General features: G+C 40.9%; 1 protein-coding gene across 1 annotated transcript; it reads left to right on the forward strand.

Moving 5' to 3' along the window:
* Positions 1 to 557: 557 nt before the first annotated feature.
* LOC123739007 (sister chromatid cohesion protein DCC1) lies at positions 558 to 16,069 on the forward strand. The gene is made up of 9 exons (XM_082975960.1): positions 558 to 875; positions 1,720 to 1,891; positions 6,091 to 6,225; positions 7,257 to 7,347; positions 7,534 to 7,672; positions 14,694 to 14,746; positions 14,894 to 15,048; positions 15,515 to 15,663; positions 15,857 to 16,069. Exons 1-9 carry the CDS (start codon positions 703 to 705, stop codon positions 15,966 to 15,968), a joined length of 1,179 nt encoding a protein of 392 aa, XP_082832086.1. The 5' UTR covers positions 558 to 702; the 3' UTR covers positions 15,969 to 16,069.

Consider the following 16,069-nt stretch of genomic DNA (forward strand, 5'->3'; position numbering starts at 1 on the left):
TCGTTCCAACTAGCACGTTAACGCAGCATGTGAGTGCGTTGTTGCTGTGACTTCTGTTGCACAGACAGCTTCTCCCGCTGTTGTTTGCGGAAGAATTGAGTGGGAAAAGTCGCAAAATGCTATCAAAAATCATAGAAACCCTCTGTGTCAAAACCCCAAAGGCAGCCTGAAAACTTTTACCAATAAAAGTCGCTGGAGGGGTCTGAAAACTCGCTTAATATAGTGACAAAGTTGCTAAATTGAAAACGCTCAAGACAAGTGGGCACTGTGGAAGTAGACCAAGAAGGCGCGATATATGCAAATATTACAGAATCGGATAAGTGGACTAGTCTCAAGTCAACAAACTTCACTCGGTGTGCTGGGCGACCTAAATCAAGCGCAGCACCTTTGGCGCTATGGTTAGGTTCAGTGACCGCAGATGAAGGTTGGGTTCCATCTGATCATTTCCAGTGATATCACCGTGCACCCATGTCGAGTGAACTCAGCGTGCTGCGGAGACATACAGCCACTGTACTGGAGGAGGGACAACGTGAAGTCATCGAGACTTTCATTGGCCTATGTAGCTGTCAATCAAATATGCCTTCGTACTTCCGGTATATATTGCGGGAAAATTAATCTAGCGAGGATCACATTCGATTGGACTACACTACAAAATAGATTATTTGTTATTACATTTATAGTTAACGCATTTATTAGGGCCAAATGTCGAGAACACTAGAAGAGGTGCAGGCTACCATACAAATCGCCAAACTAAAAGAGAATGATTTGCAGAACACAATTCACTGTTTAACTTTTGGAGAAAGCGTCTCGTCCGGAGACTACTTCCTGATGGAACTGGATGACACGCTCTGTAAACACATAGAAGCAGGAAAGAGGTAAAGTATCTGCATAGTTACAATGTAGCTAATTCAATATAAATACACAGTTAGGAGATTAAACACAATTACGTTAATAGACATAGCTAGTTACGTTAGACAAGTGCGGCGTGTTGTCTCCTAAACATTCACAGGTGACTGGTTGGTTTACGCGTGATTTTGTTCTGGGTTCAGAGATTACGCGTATGTAGTGTGCGTTGTCAACCCACCTGAAGTGTTACCGGATGTCTGCAGGTATTTGCTCCAACACACCTGATTCTATGATTGATCTTCCCCATCAGGACCTTGATAAGCTGAATCAGGTGTGTTGGACTGAAACAGGGATGGGTCAAAAGGTTTAAGGAGTCTACCATTACTCCTTAGTCCAAGGACCTTACATGTTCTGTTTAAAGGGCAAATTGGCTCCGGAAGCCAAAAACGGCCAAATACTCAAACTAAACTTGAATCGATTCACAATTGCAGTACAGTTATAAAAACAAATCCCTCTACTTTTCATATCAAATAAAACAAAAAAAATAAAAAAAAACGTACCGCAAGAGATGTGGGTTAATGTGTCTCTTATTTAAACTCCTCCTTCAGAATAGCCCTTCATCCAATGACTCTGATGTGTGATGTAATGGAACTGAGCGTGATGGTCAAGGGCTACACACCTACTACCTCTATAGGAGGAGGGTTGTTCAGCCCTGGTGAAAACAACTCATCCAGCTGCTGCCACTTTCTCTACACGTCAACTGTTAAACAGTCTGTTTAACGTTGAGGTGTAGAGAGACTGTTTTAATGTTGAGTCTCTACATGTCAACGATCTCAACATTCTCTCTCCTTTATCCTTGTTCTCTACCTGCAGCCTGGTTATCAGAGGAGACCAGGATGAGAGAGCTGTCCTGTGCAGTGAAGACAAGACTTATGACCTGAAGATAGCCGACACCTCAAACCTCCTGCTGTTAGTGCCTGGCTGCCTGACTCCAGATCAGCTGACTACTGACAACCAGGCCAGCTCTCAGCTGGTCCATGCACAGGTAGGAGTCTATCAACTATCTGAACACAATGAATGTTTCTTGTGTGACAGCCATTTTGAAAATCACTGATCTGGAATTGAATGTCTGTACAGTAGACATTACGTTAACGTGCTTACACACGCACACTAAATAGCTATAGACATTAGAGGTTGACTGATTATGATTTTTCAACGCCGATGGCTATACCGATTATTGGAGGACCCAAAAAAAAGCCGATACCGATTAATCGTCTGATTTTATTTATTTGTAATAATGACAATTACAACAATACTGAATGAACACTTATTTTAACTTAATATAATACATCAATAAAATCAATTTACCCTCAAATAAATAATGAAACATGTTCAATTTGGTTTAAATAATGCAAAAACAAAGTGTTGGAGAAGAAAGTAAAAGTGCAATATGTGCCATGTAAAAAAGCTAACGTTTAAGTTCCTTGCTCAGAACATGAGAACATATGAAAGCTGGTGGTTCCTTTTTAACATGAGTCTTCAATATTCCCAGGTAAGATGTTTTAGGTTGTAGATATTATAGGACTATTTCTCTCTATACGATTTGTATTTCATATACCTTTGACTATTGGATGTTCTTATAGGCACTTTAGTCTTGCCAGTGTAACAGTATAGCTTCCGTCCCTCTCCTCGCTCCTACCTGGGCTCGAACCAGGAACACATCGACAACAGCCACCCTCGAAGCAGCGTTACCCATGCAGAGGAAGGAGAACAACTACTCCCAAGTCTCAGAGCGAGTGACGTTTGAAACGCTATTAGCGCGCACCCCGCTAACTAGCTAGCCATTTCACATCGGTTACACCAGCCTAATCTTGGGAGTTGATAGGCTTGAAGTCATAAACAGCGCAATGCTTAAAGTGTTGTGAAGAGCTGCTGGCAAAACGCACGAAAGTGCTGTTTGAATGAATGCTTACGAGCCTGCTGCTGCCTACCACCGCTCAGTCAGACTGCTCTATCAAATCATAGACTTAATTATAACATAATAACACACAGAAATATGAGCCTTAGGTCATTAATATGGTCGAATCCGGAAACTATCATCTCGAAAACAAAACGTTATTCCTGTTACATTGCACAATCTTCAATGTTATATCATAATTACGTAAAATTCTGGCAAATTAGTTCGCAACGAGCCAGGCGACCCAAACTGTTGCATATACACTGACTCTGCGTGCAATGAACGCAAAATGACACAATTTCACCTGGTTAATATTTTCTGCTAACCAGGATTTCTTTTAGCTAAATATGCAGGTTTAAAAATATATACTTGTGTATTGATTTTAAGAAAGACATTGATGTTTATGGTTGGAGCAACGTGTACCTAAGCGATTATATGCAACGCAGGACAGGCTAGATAAACTAGTAATATCATCAACCATCAACTAGTGATTATGATTGATTGATTGTTTTTTATAAGATAAGTATAATGCTAGCTAGCAACTTACCTTAGCTTCTTACTGCATTCGCATAACCTCGTGGAGTGCAATGTAAAGCAGGTGGTTAGAGCGTTGGACTAGTTAACCATAAGGTTGAAAGATTGAATCCCTGAGCTGACAAGGTAAAAATCTGTCGTTCTGCCCCTGAACAAGGCAGTTAACCCACCGTTCCTAGGCCGTCATTGAAAATAAGAATGTGTTCTTAACTGACTTGCCTAGTTAAATAAAGGTCTAAAAAATAAATAAAAAAATGGCCAAATCAGCGTCCAAAAATACCGATTTCCGATTGTTATGAAAACTTGAAATCAGCCCTATTAATCGGTCAACCTCTAATAGACATTACACAGTGAGTTCACTGTGATGTATTAAATATTTTTCTAATTTACTGTGTTCACCTACATTAGTGGTTGCCAAACTTTTTATAGTCCCGTACCCCTTCAAACGTTCAACCTCCAGCTACGTACCCCCTCTAAGCACCAGGGTCAGCGCACTCTCAAATGTTGTTTTGTGCCATCATTGTAAGCCTGCCACACACACACACACTATACGATACATTCATTAAACATAAGAATGAGTGAGTTTTTGTCACAACCCGGCTCGTGGGAAGTGACAAAGAGCTCTTATAGGACCAGGGCACAAATAATAATATAATAATAATCAATAATTTTGCTCTTTTATTTAGCCATCTTACATATAAAACCTTATTTGTTCATTGAAAATTGTGAATAACTCACCACAGGTTAATGAGAAGGGTGTGCTTGAAAGGATGCACATAACTCTGCGGTGTTGGGTTGTATTGGAGAGAGTCTGTCTTAAATCATTTTCCACACACGGTCTGTGCTGTATTTAGTTTTCATGCTAGCGAGGGCCAAGAATCCACTCTCACATAGGTATGTGGTTGCAAATGGCATCAGTGTCTTAACAGCGCGATTTGTCAAGGCAGGATACTCTGAGTGCAGCCCTATCCAGAAATCTGGCAGTGGCTTCCAATTAAATACAATTTATTCACTGAATCACTTGTTGCAATTTCTATGAGGCTCTCTTGTTCAGATATCGGTAAGTGGACTGGAGGCAGGGCATGAAAGGGATAATGAATCCAGTTGTTTGTGTCGTCCGTTTTGGGAAAGTACCTGTGTAATTGCGCAGCCAGCTCGCACATTTGACATTGTCCGTAAACTTCAGTTAATTTGCACACAAAAAAATCATACAATGATGGAAAGACCTGTGTGTTGTCCTTGTTCCAACTTCTTAATCATAGCCTCAATTTTGTCCCGCACATTGAATATAGTTGCGGAGAGTCCCTGTAATCCTACATTCAGATCATTCAGGTGAGAAAAAACATCACCCAGATAGGCCAGTCGTGTGAGAAACTCGTCATCATGCAAGCGGTCAGACAAGTGAACATTTTGGTCAGTAAAGAACTTTAAGCTCTCAAATCAAAGAAACGTGTCAATACTTTGCCCCTTGATAACCAGTGAACTCTGTATGTTGTAAAAGTGTTACATGGTCGCTGCCCATATCATTGCATAATGCAGAAAATACACAAGAGTTCAGGAGCCTTGCTTTAACAAAGTTAACCATTTTCACTGTAGTGTCCAAAACGTCTTTCAAGCCGTCGGGCATTCCCTTGGCAGCAAGAGCCTCTTGGTGGATGCTGCAGTGTACCCATGTGGTGTCAGGAGCAACTGCTTGCACACACGTTACCACTCCACTATGTCTCCCTGTCATGGCTTTTGTACCATCAGTACAGATACCAACACATCTTGACCACCGAAGTCCATTTGATGTCACAAAGCTGTCCAGTACTTTAAAAATATCCTCTCCTGTTGTCCTGGTTTCCAGTGGTTTGCAGAAGAGGATGTCTTCCTTAATTGACCCCCCATAAACGTAACAGACATATACCAGGAGCTGTGCCGGCCCGCCATGTCTGTTGACTCATCCAGCTGTAACGTATAGAATTCACTGGCTTGTATGAGAAGCAGTAATTGATTCAAAACATCTGCCATGTCACTGATTTTCTCATGAAACAGAGTTGTTTGATGAAGGCATTTTCTGTATAGTTTTTTGGGCCTTTTCCCCAAGCATTGTCCCAGCCATATCCGCGGCAGCAGGAAGAATTAAGTCCTCCACAATAGTATGGGGCTTTCCTGTCCTAGCCACTCGGTAGCTCACCATATAAGACTCTTCTAGCCCCTTCATATTAATGGTATCTGTTGCTTTTATACATGTCTTACTACTCGAAAATCGTCTTTATTCTCACTCAAAAAACTCCCGTGGCTTATTTTTCAAATTGTCATGTTTCTAAATGTCTGCGCAAGAGTGACGGTTTTGCGCGAGAGAGTACCGGTTAATGTGATTGGAAGTTAATTATTTGACTAGGCTACCTGTGTTTGACATTGTGTTGTTATTTCGCTGAACACTAGATAGTTAGTTATATTTTAGCCAGTGAAACCAGGCTACTCGGGCGAGAAAAAAACCTCACCCAAATGTATAGCCCCGTTTAGAAAATATAAATGTACTGTTTGAAAATGTGAAGGATTTTTCTTTTATTTTGGCGTACCCCCCGACGGCATTGCGCGTTACCCCAGTTTGGGAATACCTGACCTACATCATTCAATGTTTTCAATACTGTACGACTTTCCCCAAATGTTACACACCAATAATGCTCTCCAGTACCTACAGAATGTTGTAGTGTGAAGTAATATGCTGAAATGTATACAGGACTAAGAAATGACCCTTTTCCTAACAGATTTGGGGCTTTTCTAACAGTTACTGGGAGTTGAGGAAACGTCATCCCAAACTAAAGAAGCTGAAGAAACTTCTGATGGAGAATCCGTACGAGGGCCCAGTTATCAGTGGGCAGGAGGACGTCACGGACGGGAAGGTACTTACTAACTGTATTATATTATATGCCATTTTAGCAGACGCTTTTATCCAGAGAGACTTACAGTTAGTCCATTCATTTTAAGGTAAGACTGTCACATTCATAGTAAGTACAACTTTTTTCCTCGGTAAAGCAACTATCAGTAAAGTTGGTCCCGCTAAGAGAAGACATGTGACAGGCTAGAACACACTAGAACATCGCCTCTATTGTACACTGACTAAATAAACCTATGGATTCTTGTTCATGTCAAAGTTCTCTTGTTTTTAAAACCTTTCCTTTTGGCAGTACACTATGGGAGACCTGCTTGATAAAACCTTTCCTTTTGGCAGTACACTATGGGAGACCTGCTTGATAAAACCTTTCCTTTTGGCAGTACACTATGGGAGACCTGCTTGATAAAACCTTTCCTTTTGGCAGTACACTATGGGAGACCTGCTTGATAAAGCCTTTCCTTTTGGCAGTACACTATGGGAGACCTGCTTGATAAAACCTTTCCTTTTGGCAGTACACTATGGGAGACCTGCTTGATAAAACCTTTCCTTTTGGCAGTACACTATGGGAGACCTGCTTGATAAAACCTTTCCTTTTGGCAGTACACTATGGGAGACCTGCTTGATAAAACCTTTCCTTTTGGCAGTACACTATGGGAGACCTGCTTGATAAAACCTTTCCTTTTGGCAGTACACTATGGGAGACCTGCTTGATAAAACCTTTCCTTTTGGCAGTACACTATGGGAGACCTGCTTGATAAAACCTTTCCTTTTGGCAGTACACTATGGGAGACCTGCTTGATAAAACGTTTATTTTGGCAGTACACTATGGGAGACCTGCTTGATAAAACCTTTCCTTTTGGCAGTACACTATGGGAGACCTGCTTGATAAAACCTTTCCTTTTGGCAGTACACTATGGGAGACCTGCTTGATAAAACCTTTCCTTTTGGCAGTACACTATGGGAGACCTGCTTGATAAAACCTTTCCTTTTGGCAGTACACTATGGGAGACCTGCTTGATAAAACGTTTATTTTGGCAGTACACTATGGGAGACCTGCTTGAAAGAATCCAAGCAAGTGTGGAGGAACTGGAGGCCCAACTACAGACTATTCATGCCTGTGAGGTCAACGGTAAGAATGATTCTCAAATCTTCCAAATGTTTATTTTCTCACACTTTCCATTTAGATATGTGATCTACTGTATGTGGTTTGTGTCTATTTAGGAAATAACATGCTGGCCTTGGTGTATCCACATGTATGAGGATGTGTTTGTTTGTCCTGTGCTATTTTCACATGTTCCCCTCTTGTGTATTCCAGGCTACTGGAGGCTGTTGGATTTTGACTATGAGATGAAGCTACTGGGTCACATCACTCAGCTGGTGGACTCTGAGTCCTGGTCCTTCAGTAAAGTCCCTCTTAGTGTCAGTCTGGAGGAGTTAGGACGTCTGGAGCCACAGTAGGTGCAGTTAGTCAACGTTATGGCTGTCCCATAGGGCGGCGCACAATTGGCCCAGTGTCGTCCGGGTTTGGCCGGTGTAGGCCGTCATTTTAAATAAGAATGTATTGTTAACTGACTTGCCTAGTTAAATAAAATGGTAGAGTGGAGAGTAGTTTGTTGTAATACTTAGCAGGTAGGTAGTCATCATGTTGTAATACTTAGCAAGTAGGTAGGTAGGTTGTCATCATGTTGTAATACTTAGCAGGTAGGTAGTCATCATGTTGTAATACTTAGCAGGTAGGTAGTCATCATGTTGTAATACTTAGCAAGTAGGTAGGTAGTCATCATGGTGTAATACTTAGCAAGTAGGTAGGTAGTCATCATGGTGTAATACTTAGCAAGTAGGTAGGTAGGTAGGTAGTCATGTTGTAATACTTAGCAGGTAGGTAGGTAGGTAGGTAGTCATCATGTTGTAATACTTAGCAGGTAGGTAGGTAGGTAGGTAGGTAGTCATCATGTTGTAATACTTAGCAGGTAGGTAGGTAGGTAGGTAGGTAGTCATCATGTTGTAATACTTAGCAGGTAGGTAGGTAGGTAGGTAGTCATCATGTTGTAATACTTAGCAGGTAGGTAGGTAGGTAGGTAGTCATCATGTTGTAATACTTAGCAGGTAGGTAGGTAGGTAGTCATCATGTTGTAATACTTAGCAGGTAGGTAGGTAGGTAGTCATCATGTTGTAATACTTAGCAGGTAGGTAGGTAGGTAGTCATCATGTTGTAATACTTAGCAGGTAGGTAGGTAGGTAGTCATCATGTTGTAATACTTAGCAGGTAGGTAGGTAGGTAGTCATCATGTTGTAATACTTAGCAGGTAGGTAGGTAGGTAGTCATCATGTTGTAATACTTAGCAGGTAGGTAGGTAGGTAGTCATCATGTTGTAATACTTAGCAGGTAGGTAGGTAGGTAGTCATCATGTTGTAATACTTAGCAGGTAGGTAGGTAGGTAGGTAGTCATCATGTTGTAATACTTAGCAGGTAGGTAGGTGGTCATCATTTTGTAATACTTAGCAGGTAGGTAGGTAGTCATCATGTTGTAATACTTAGCAGGTAGGTAGGTAGTCATCATGTTGTAATACTTAGCAGGTAGGTAGGTAGGTAGTCATCATGTTGTAATACTTAGCAGGTAGGTAGGTAGGTAGTCATCATGTTGTAATACTTAGCAGGTAGGTAGGTAGGTAGGTAGTCATCATGTTGTAATACTTAGCAGGTAGGTAGGTAGGTAGTCATCATGTTGTAATACTTAGCAGGTAGGTAGGTAGTCATCATGTTGTAATACTTAGCAGGTAGGTGGGTGGTCATCATGTTGTAATACTTAGCAGGTAGGTAGGTAGGTAGGTAGTCATCATGTTGTAATACTTAGCAGGTAGGTAGGTAGGTAGGTAGTCATCATGTTGTAATACTTAGCAGGTAGGTAGGTAGGTAGTCATCATGTTGTAATACTTAGCAGGTAGGTAGGTAGGTAGTCATCATGTTGTAATACTTAGCAGGTAGGTAGGTAGGTAGTCATCATGTTGTAATACTTAGCAGGTAGGTAGGTAGGTAGGTAGTCATCATGTTGTAATACTTAGCAGGTAGGTAGGTAGGTAGGTAGTCATCATGTTGTAATACTTAGCAGGTAGGTAGGTAGGTAGTCATCATGTTGTAATACTTAGCAGGTAGGTGGGTGGTCATCATGTTGTAATACTTAGCAGGTAGGTAGGTAGGTAGGTAGGTGGTCATCATGTTGTAATACTTAGTAGGTAGGTAGTCATCATGTTGTAATACTTAGTAGGTAGGTAGTCATCATGTTGTAATACTTAGCAGGTAGGTAGGTAGGTAGTCATCATGTTGTAATACTTAGCAGGTAGGTAGGTAGGTAGTCATCATGTTGTAATACTTAGCAGGTAGGTAGGTAGGTAGTCATCATGTTGTAATACTTAGCAGGTAGGTAGGTAGTCATCATGTTGTAATACTTAGCAGGTAGGTAGGTAGTCATCATGTTGTAATACTTAGCAGGTAGGTAGGTAGTCATCATGTTGTAATACTTAGCAGGTAGGTAGGTAGTCATCATGTTGTAATACTTAGCAGGTAGGTAGGTAGGTAGTCATCATGTAATACTTAGCAGGTAGGTAGGTAGTCATCATGTTGTAATACTTAGCAGGTAGGTAGGTAGTCATCATGTTGTAATACTTAGCAGGTAGGTAGGTAGTCATCATGTTGTAATACTTAGCAGGTAGGTAGGTAGGTAGTCATCATGTTGTAATACTTAGCAGGTAGGTAGGTGGTCATCATGTTGTAATACTTAGCAGGTAGGTAGGTGGTCATCATGTTGTAATACTTAGCAGGTAGGTGGGTGGTCATCATGTTGTAATACTTAGCAGGTAGGTAGGTAGGTAGTCATCATGTTGTAATACTTAGCAGGTAGGTAGGTAGGTAGGTAGGTGGTCATCATGTTGTAATACTTAGTAGGTAGGTAGTCATCATGTTGTAATACTTAGCAGGTAGGTAGGTAGGTAGTCATCATGTTGTAATACTTAGCAGGTAGGTAGGTAGGTAGTCATCATGTTGTAATACTTAGCAGGTAGGTAGGTAGGTAGTCATCATGTTGTAATACTTAGCAGGTAGGTAGGTAGTCATCATGTTGTAATACTTAGCAGGTAGGTAGGTAGTCATCATGTTGTAATACTTAGCAGGTAGGTAGGTGGTCATCATGTTGTAATACTTAGCAGGTAGGTAGGTAGTCATCATGTTGTAATACTTAGCAGGTAGGTAGGTAGGTAGTCATCATGTTGTAATACTTAGCAGGTAGGTAGGGGGTCATCATGTTGTAATACTTAGCAGGTAGGTGGGGGGGTCATCATGTTGTAATACTTAGCAGGTAGGTAGGTAGTCATCATGTTGTAATACTTAGCAGGTAGGTAGGTAGTCATCATGTTGTAATACTTAGCAGGTAGGTAGGTAGTCATCATGTAATACTTAGCAGGTAGGTAGGTAGTCATCATGTTGTAATACTTAGCAGGTAGGTAGGTAGGTAGTCATCATGTTGTAATACTTAGCAGGTAGGTAGGTAGTCATCATGTTGTAATACTTAGCAGGTAGGTAGGTAGGTAGTCATCATGTTGTAATACTTAGCAGGTAGGTAGGTAGGTAGTCATCATGTTGTAATACTTAGCAGGTAGGTAGGTAGGTAGTCATCATGTTGTAATACTTAGCAGGTAGGTAGGTAGGTAGTCATCATGTTGTAATACTTAGCAGGTAGGTAGGTAGGTAGTCATCATGTTGTAATACTTAGCAGGTAGGTAGGTAGGTAGTCATCATGTTGTAATACTTAGCAGGTAGGTAGGTAGGTAGTCATCATGTTGTAATACTTAGCAGGTAGGTAGGTAGGTAGTCATCATGTTGTAATACTTAGCAGGTAGGTAGGTAGGTAGTCATCATGTTGTAATACTTAGCAGGTAGGTAGGTAGGTAGTCATCATGTTGTAATACTTAGCAGGTAGGTAGGTAGGTAGTCATCATGTTGTAATACTTAGTAAGTAGGTAGGTAGGTAGTCATCATGTTGTAATACTTAGCAGGTAGGTAGGTAGGTAGTCATCATGTAATACTTAGCAGGTAGGTAGGTAGTCATCATGTTGTAATACTTAGCAGGTAGGTAGGTAGTCATCATGTTGTAATACTTAGCAGGTAGGTAGGTAGGTAGTCATCATGTTGTAATACTTAGCAGGTAGGTAGGTAGGTAGTCATCATGTAATACTTAGCAGGTAGGTAGGTAGTCATCATGTTGTAATACTTAGCAGGTAGGTAGGTAGTCATCATGTTGTAATACTTAGCAGGTAGGTAGGTAGTCATCATGTTGTAATACTTAGCAGGTAGGTAGGTAGGTAGTCATCATGTTGTAATACTTAGCAGGTAGGTAGGTAGGTAGTCATCATGTTGTAATACTTAGCAGGTAGGTAGGTAGGTAGTCATCATGTTGTAATACTTAGCAGGTAGGTAGGTAGGTAGTCATCATGTTGTAATACTTAGCAGGTAGGTAGGTAGGTAGTCATCATGTTGTAATACTTAGCAGGTAGGTAGGTAGGTAGTCATCATGTTGTAATACTTAGCAGGTAGGTAGGTAGGTAGTCATCATGTTGTAATACTTAGCAGGTAGGTAGGTAGGTAGTCATCATGTTGTAATACTTAGCAGGTAGGTAGGTAGGTAGGTAGTCATCATGTTGTAATACTTAGCAGGTAGGTAGGTAGGTAGGTAGTCATCATGTTGTAATACTTAGCAGGTAGGTAGGTAGGTAGGTAGTCATCATGTTGTAATACTTAGCAGGTAGGTAGGTAGGTAGTCATCATGTTGTAATACTTAGCAGGTAGGTAGGTAGGTAGTCATCATGTTGTAATACTTAGCAGGTAGGTAGGTAGGTAGGTAGGTGGTCATCATGTTGTAATACTTAGTAGGTAGGTAGTCATCATGTTGTAATACTTAGCAGGTAGGTAGGTAGGTAGTCATCATGTTGTAATACTTAGCAGGTAGGTAGGTAGGTAGTCATCATGTTGTAATACTTAGCAGGTAGGTAGGTAGGTAGTCATCATGTTGTAATACTTAGCAGGTAGGTAGGTAGTCATCATGTTGTAATACTTAGCAGGTAGGTAGGTAGTCATCATGTTGTAATACTTAGCAGGTAGGTAGGTAGTCATCATGTTGTAATACTTAGCAGGTAGGTAGGTGGTCATCATGTTGTAATACTTAGCAGGTAGGTAGGTAGTCATCATGTTGTAATACTTAGCAGGTAGGTAGGTAGGTAGTCATCATGTTGTAATACTTAGCAGGTAGGTAGGGGGTCATCATGTTGTAATACTTAGCAGGTAGGTGGGGGGGTCATCATGTTGTAATACTTAGCAGGTAGGTAGGTAGTCATCATGTTGTAATACTTAGCAGGTAGGTAGGTAGTCATCATGTTGTAATACTTAGCAGGTAGGTAGGTAGTCATCATGTTGTAATACTTAGCAGGTAGGTAGGTAGGTAGTCATCATGTTGTAATACTTAGCAGGTAGGTAGGTAGGTAGTCATCATGTTGTAATACTTAGCAGGTAGGTAGGTAGGTAGTCATCATGTTGTAATACTTAGCAGGTAGGTAGGTAGGTAGTCATCATGTTGTAATACTTAGCAGGTAGGTAGGTAGGTAGTCATCATGTTGTAATACTTAGCAGGTAGGTAGGTAGGTAGTCATCATGTTGTAATACTTAGCAGGTAGGTAGGTAGGTAGTCATCATGTTGTAATACTTAGCAGGTAGGTAGGTAGGTAGTCATCATGTTGTAATACTTAGCAGGTAGGTAGGTAGGTAGTCATCATGTTGTAATACTTAGCAGGTAGGTAGGTAGGTAGTCATCATGTTGTAATACTTAGCAGGTAGGTAGGTAGGTAGTCATCATGTTGTAATACTTAGCAGGTAGGTAGGTAGGTAGTCATCATGTTGTAATACTTAGCAGGTAGGTAGGTAGGTAGTCATCATGTTGTAATACTTAGTAAGTAGGTAGGTAGGTAGTCATCATGTTGTAATACTTAGCAGGTAGGTAGGTAGGTAGTCATCATGTTGTAATACTTAGCAGGTAGGTAGGTAGGTAGTCATCATGTAATACTTAGCAGGTAGGTAGGTAGTCATCATGTTGTAATACTTAGCAGGTAGGTAGGTAGGTAGTCATCATGTTGTAATACTTAGCAGGTAGGTAGGTAGGTAGTCATCATGTAATACTTAGCAGGTAGGTAGGTAGTCATCATGTTGTAATACTTAGCAGGTAGGTAGGTAGTCATCATGTTGTAATACTTAGCAGGTAGGTAGGTAGTCATCATGTTGTAATACTTAGCAGGTAGGTAGGTAGGTAGTCATCATGTTGTAATACTTAGCAGGTAGGTAGGTAGGTAGTCATCATGTTGTAATACTTAGCAGGTAGGTAGGTAGGTAGTCATCATGTTGTAATACTTAGCAGGTAGGTAGGTAGGTAGTCATCATGTTGTAATACTTAGCAGGTAGGTAGGTAGGTAGTCATCATGTTGTAATACTTAGCAGGTAGGTAGGTGGTCATCATGTTGTAATACTTAGCAGGTAGGTAGGTAGTCATCATGTTGTAATACTTAGCAGGTAGGTAGGTAGGTAGTCATCATGTTGTAATACTTAGCAGGTAGGTAGGTAGGTAGTCATCATGTTGTAATACTTAGCAGGTAGGTAGGTAGGTAGTCATCATGTTGTAATACTTAGCAGGTAGGTAGGTAGGTAGGTAGTCATCATGTTGTAATACTTAGCAGGTAGGTAGGTAGTCATCATGTTGTAATACTTAGCAGGTAGGTAGGTAGTCATCATGTTGTAATACTTAGCAGGTAGGTAGGTAGGTAGTCATCATGTTGTAATACTTAGCAGGTAGGTAGGTAGGTAGTCATCATGTTGTAATACTTAGCAGGTAGGTAGGTAGGTAGTCATCATGTTGTAATACTTAGCAGGTAGGTAGGTAGGTAGTCATCATGTTGTAATACTTAGCAGGTAGGTAGGTAGGTAGGTAGTCATCATGTTGTAATACTTAGCAGGTAGGTAGGTAGGTAGGTAGTCATCATGTTGTAATACTTAGCAGGTAGGTAGGTAGGTAGGTAGTCATCATGTTGTAATACTTAGCAGGTAGGTAGGTAGGTAGTCATCATGTTGTAATACTTAGCAGGTAGGTAGGTAGGTAGTCATCATGTTGTAATACTTAGCAGGTAGGTAGGTAGGTAGTCATCATGTTGTAATACTTAGCAGGTAGGTAGGTAGGTAGTCATCATGTTGTAAGCTCGTTCAAAGGCCACATTTGACTAAAGGCTCAGGACAACAAATATCTTTAAATGTTCATTGAACCAAAGTGTGCAGAAGCTCTGTTCTGTTGCATGTAATCATCATGACAACATTGAAGTGTGCATGTGTGTGGGGTAGGGAATTCATGTCTTTCTTTAATACTCATCCAAACCCCTTCACCTGCCCAGGGAGATGATAGAGCATAGCTTGAACTGTTATGGAAGGCGCTACACGGACAACGGTAAGTAAGAAAGTACTGTCTATTGTACGTTTTTAATGCTTTGGTGTGCTGTAGAGTGACACACAGCCAACTACCTCATGCAATATTTTGGCTCTTCATAGCTATTTAATTGATATTGAACAGAATAGAAAATGTCCTATTTTTCAGATGAGGTTTTCTTTGCGCTGAACGAGGACATGGTGTGCAGAGCCACAGCCCAGATGCTGCTGCAGAACGCAGTGAAGTTCAACCTGGCAGAGTTCCAGGAGGTGTGGCAGCAAAGTGTCCCAGAGGGCATGGGCACTAGACTGGACCAGCTGAAGGTGAGGAGGGGGCCAGACTGGCAGTGCACAGATGGATGGGCCAGTTTTCCAGATTAAACCTGGTCCAGAAAATGTAGGGAAAATGGCGCCGCATTGCTCCCAGAAAACAGTTGCTTTCAAATTAGGGATTTCGTGGCTAATTTGAGGTTAGGATGTTTTTCTGCGCGCAGATTATGCATGTATGAACTACACATTGACACATCCAGTCCAAGTTGGGAGGTTGAAAAATACTGACTAGTCAAAGTTCCAGAGCATGTCTTTACCGACAGTTTTTTTTAACATATGGACAAGACTATTCTCAGATTCTACAGCAAAATATCTCATAATGGATGTTTACGTTTTAGGCTTTATTTTAGCTTTAGAAATATGGTAATTACACATTTTAAAGACGTGATGGTTGTTGGCAGACATGATTACAAGATTATCCAGATGTAATATGACCAGATGGTTATGGGTTTCTATACAGAGTCTAGCCCTTGTGGACCGCAGCTCCAAACCAGAGACCATATCTCTGCTGAGAGTGGAAGATCTTCCCGAGGACACACTGGAGAGATTCACCCATCTCTTCACCATGAGAGAGAAGTGGACCGAGGAGGACATCACCCCTTACATACAGTGAGTAAAACTGAGCATCAGAATGACCGTTGTCTCTGTACTGTACAATAATGACTATTAGAGATTTAGACTTGTGTGCCAGATGTTTGTGGTGTGATACACAGCTAGGTAGTGTTGGTCCAACGTTCTTGCTTAATCTGGAAAGCTTTCTGTGTTAAATTATTGAGGACCAATCGTTGTTATTTTCATGCAGGGACTTGTGTGGAGAAAAGCAAACAACTGGAGCTCTTCTAACCAAATACGCTCGTTTGTCCACGCAAAACGGAATAAAAGTCTTCAATTCAAGAAGGCCAGTGGCAACATGAAGACGCTTGGATATCTTAATTGACGAGCAAAGTTGTTTGGAATCAGTGTATTGTTGTATTTGTTAAAGTGTTGTAATAAAAATCTAATGTTTTTGTAATTA

This window comes from Salmo salar, chromosome 05, assembly GCF_965601325.2.
Source record: "Salmo salar chromosome 05, fSalSal1, whole genome shotgun sequence".
NCBI lineage: Eukaryota > Metazoa > Chordata > Actinopteri > Salmoniformes > Salmonidae > Salmo > Salmo salar.

What these genes read in the sequence shown, in the direction of transcription:
- LOC123739007 (XM_082975960.1), top strand. Translation starts at nt 703, where the DNA reads ATGTCGAGAACACTAGAAGAGGTGCAGGCTACCATACAAATCGCCAAA. An exon ending in AGGACGTCACGGACGGGAAG is followed by an intron (nt 6,226 to 7,256) that starts GTACTTACTAAC and finishes TTATTTTGGCAG; the next exon opens with TACACTATGGGAGACCTGCT. An exon ending in TTAGGACGTCTGGAGCCACA is followed by an intron (nt 7,673 to 14,693) that starts GTAGGTGCAGTT and finishes TCACCTGCCCAG; the next exon opens with GGAGATGATAGAGCATAGCT.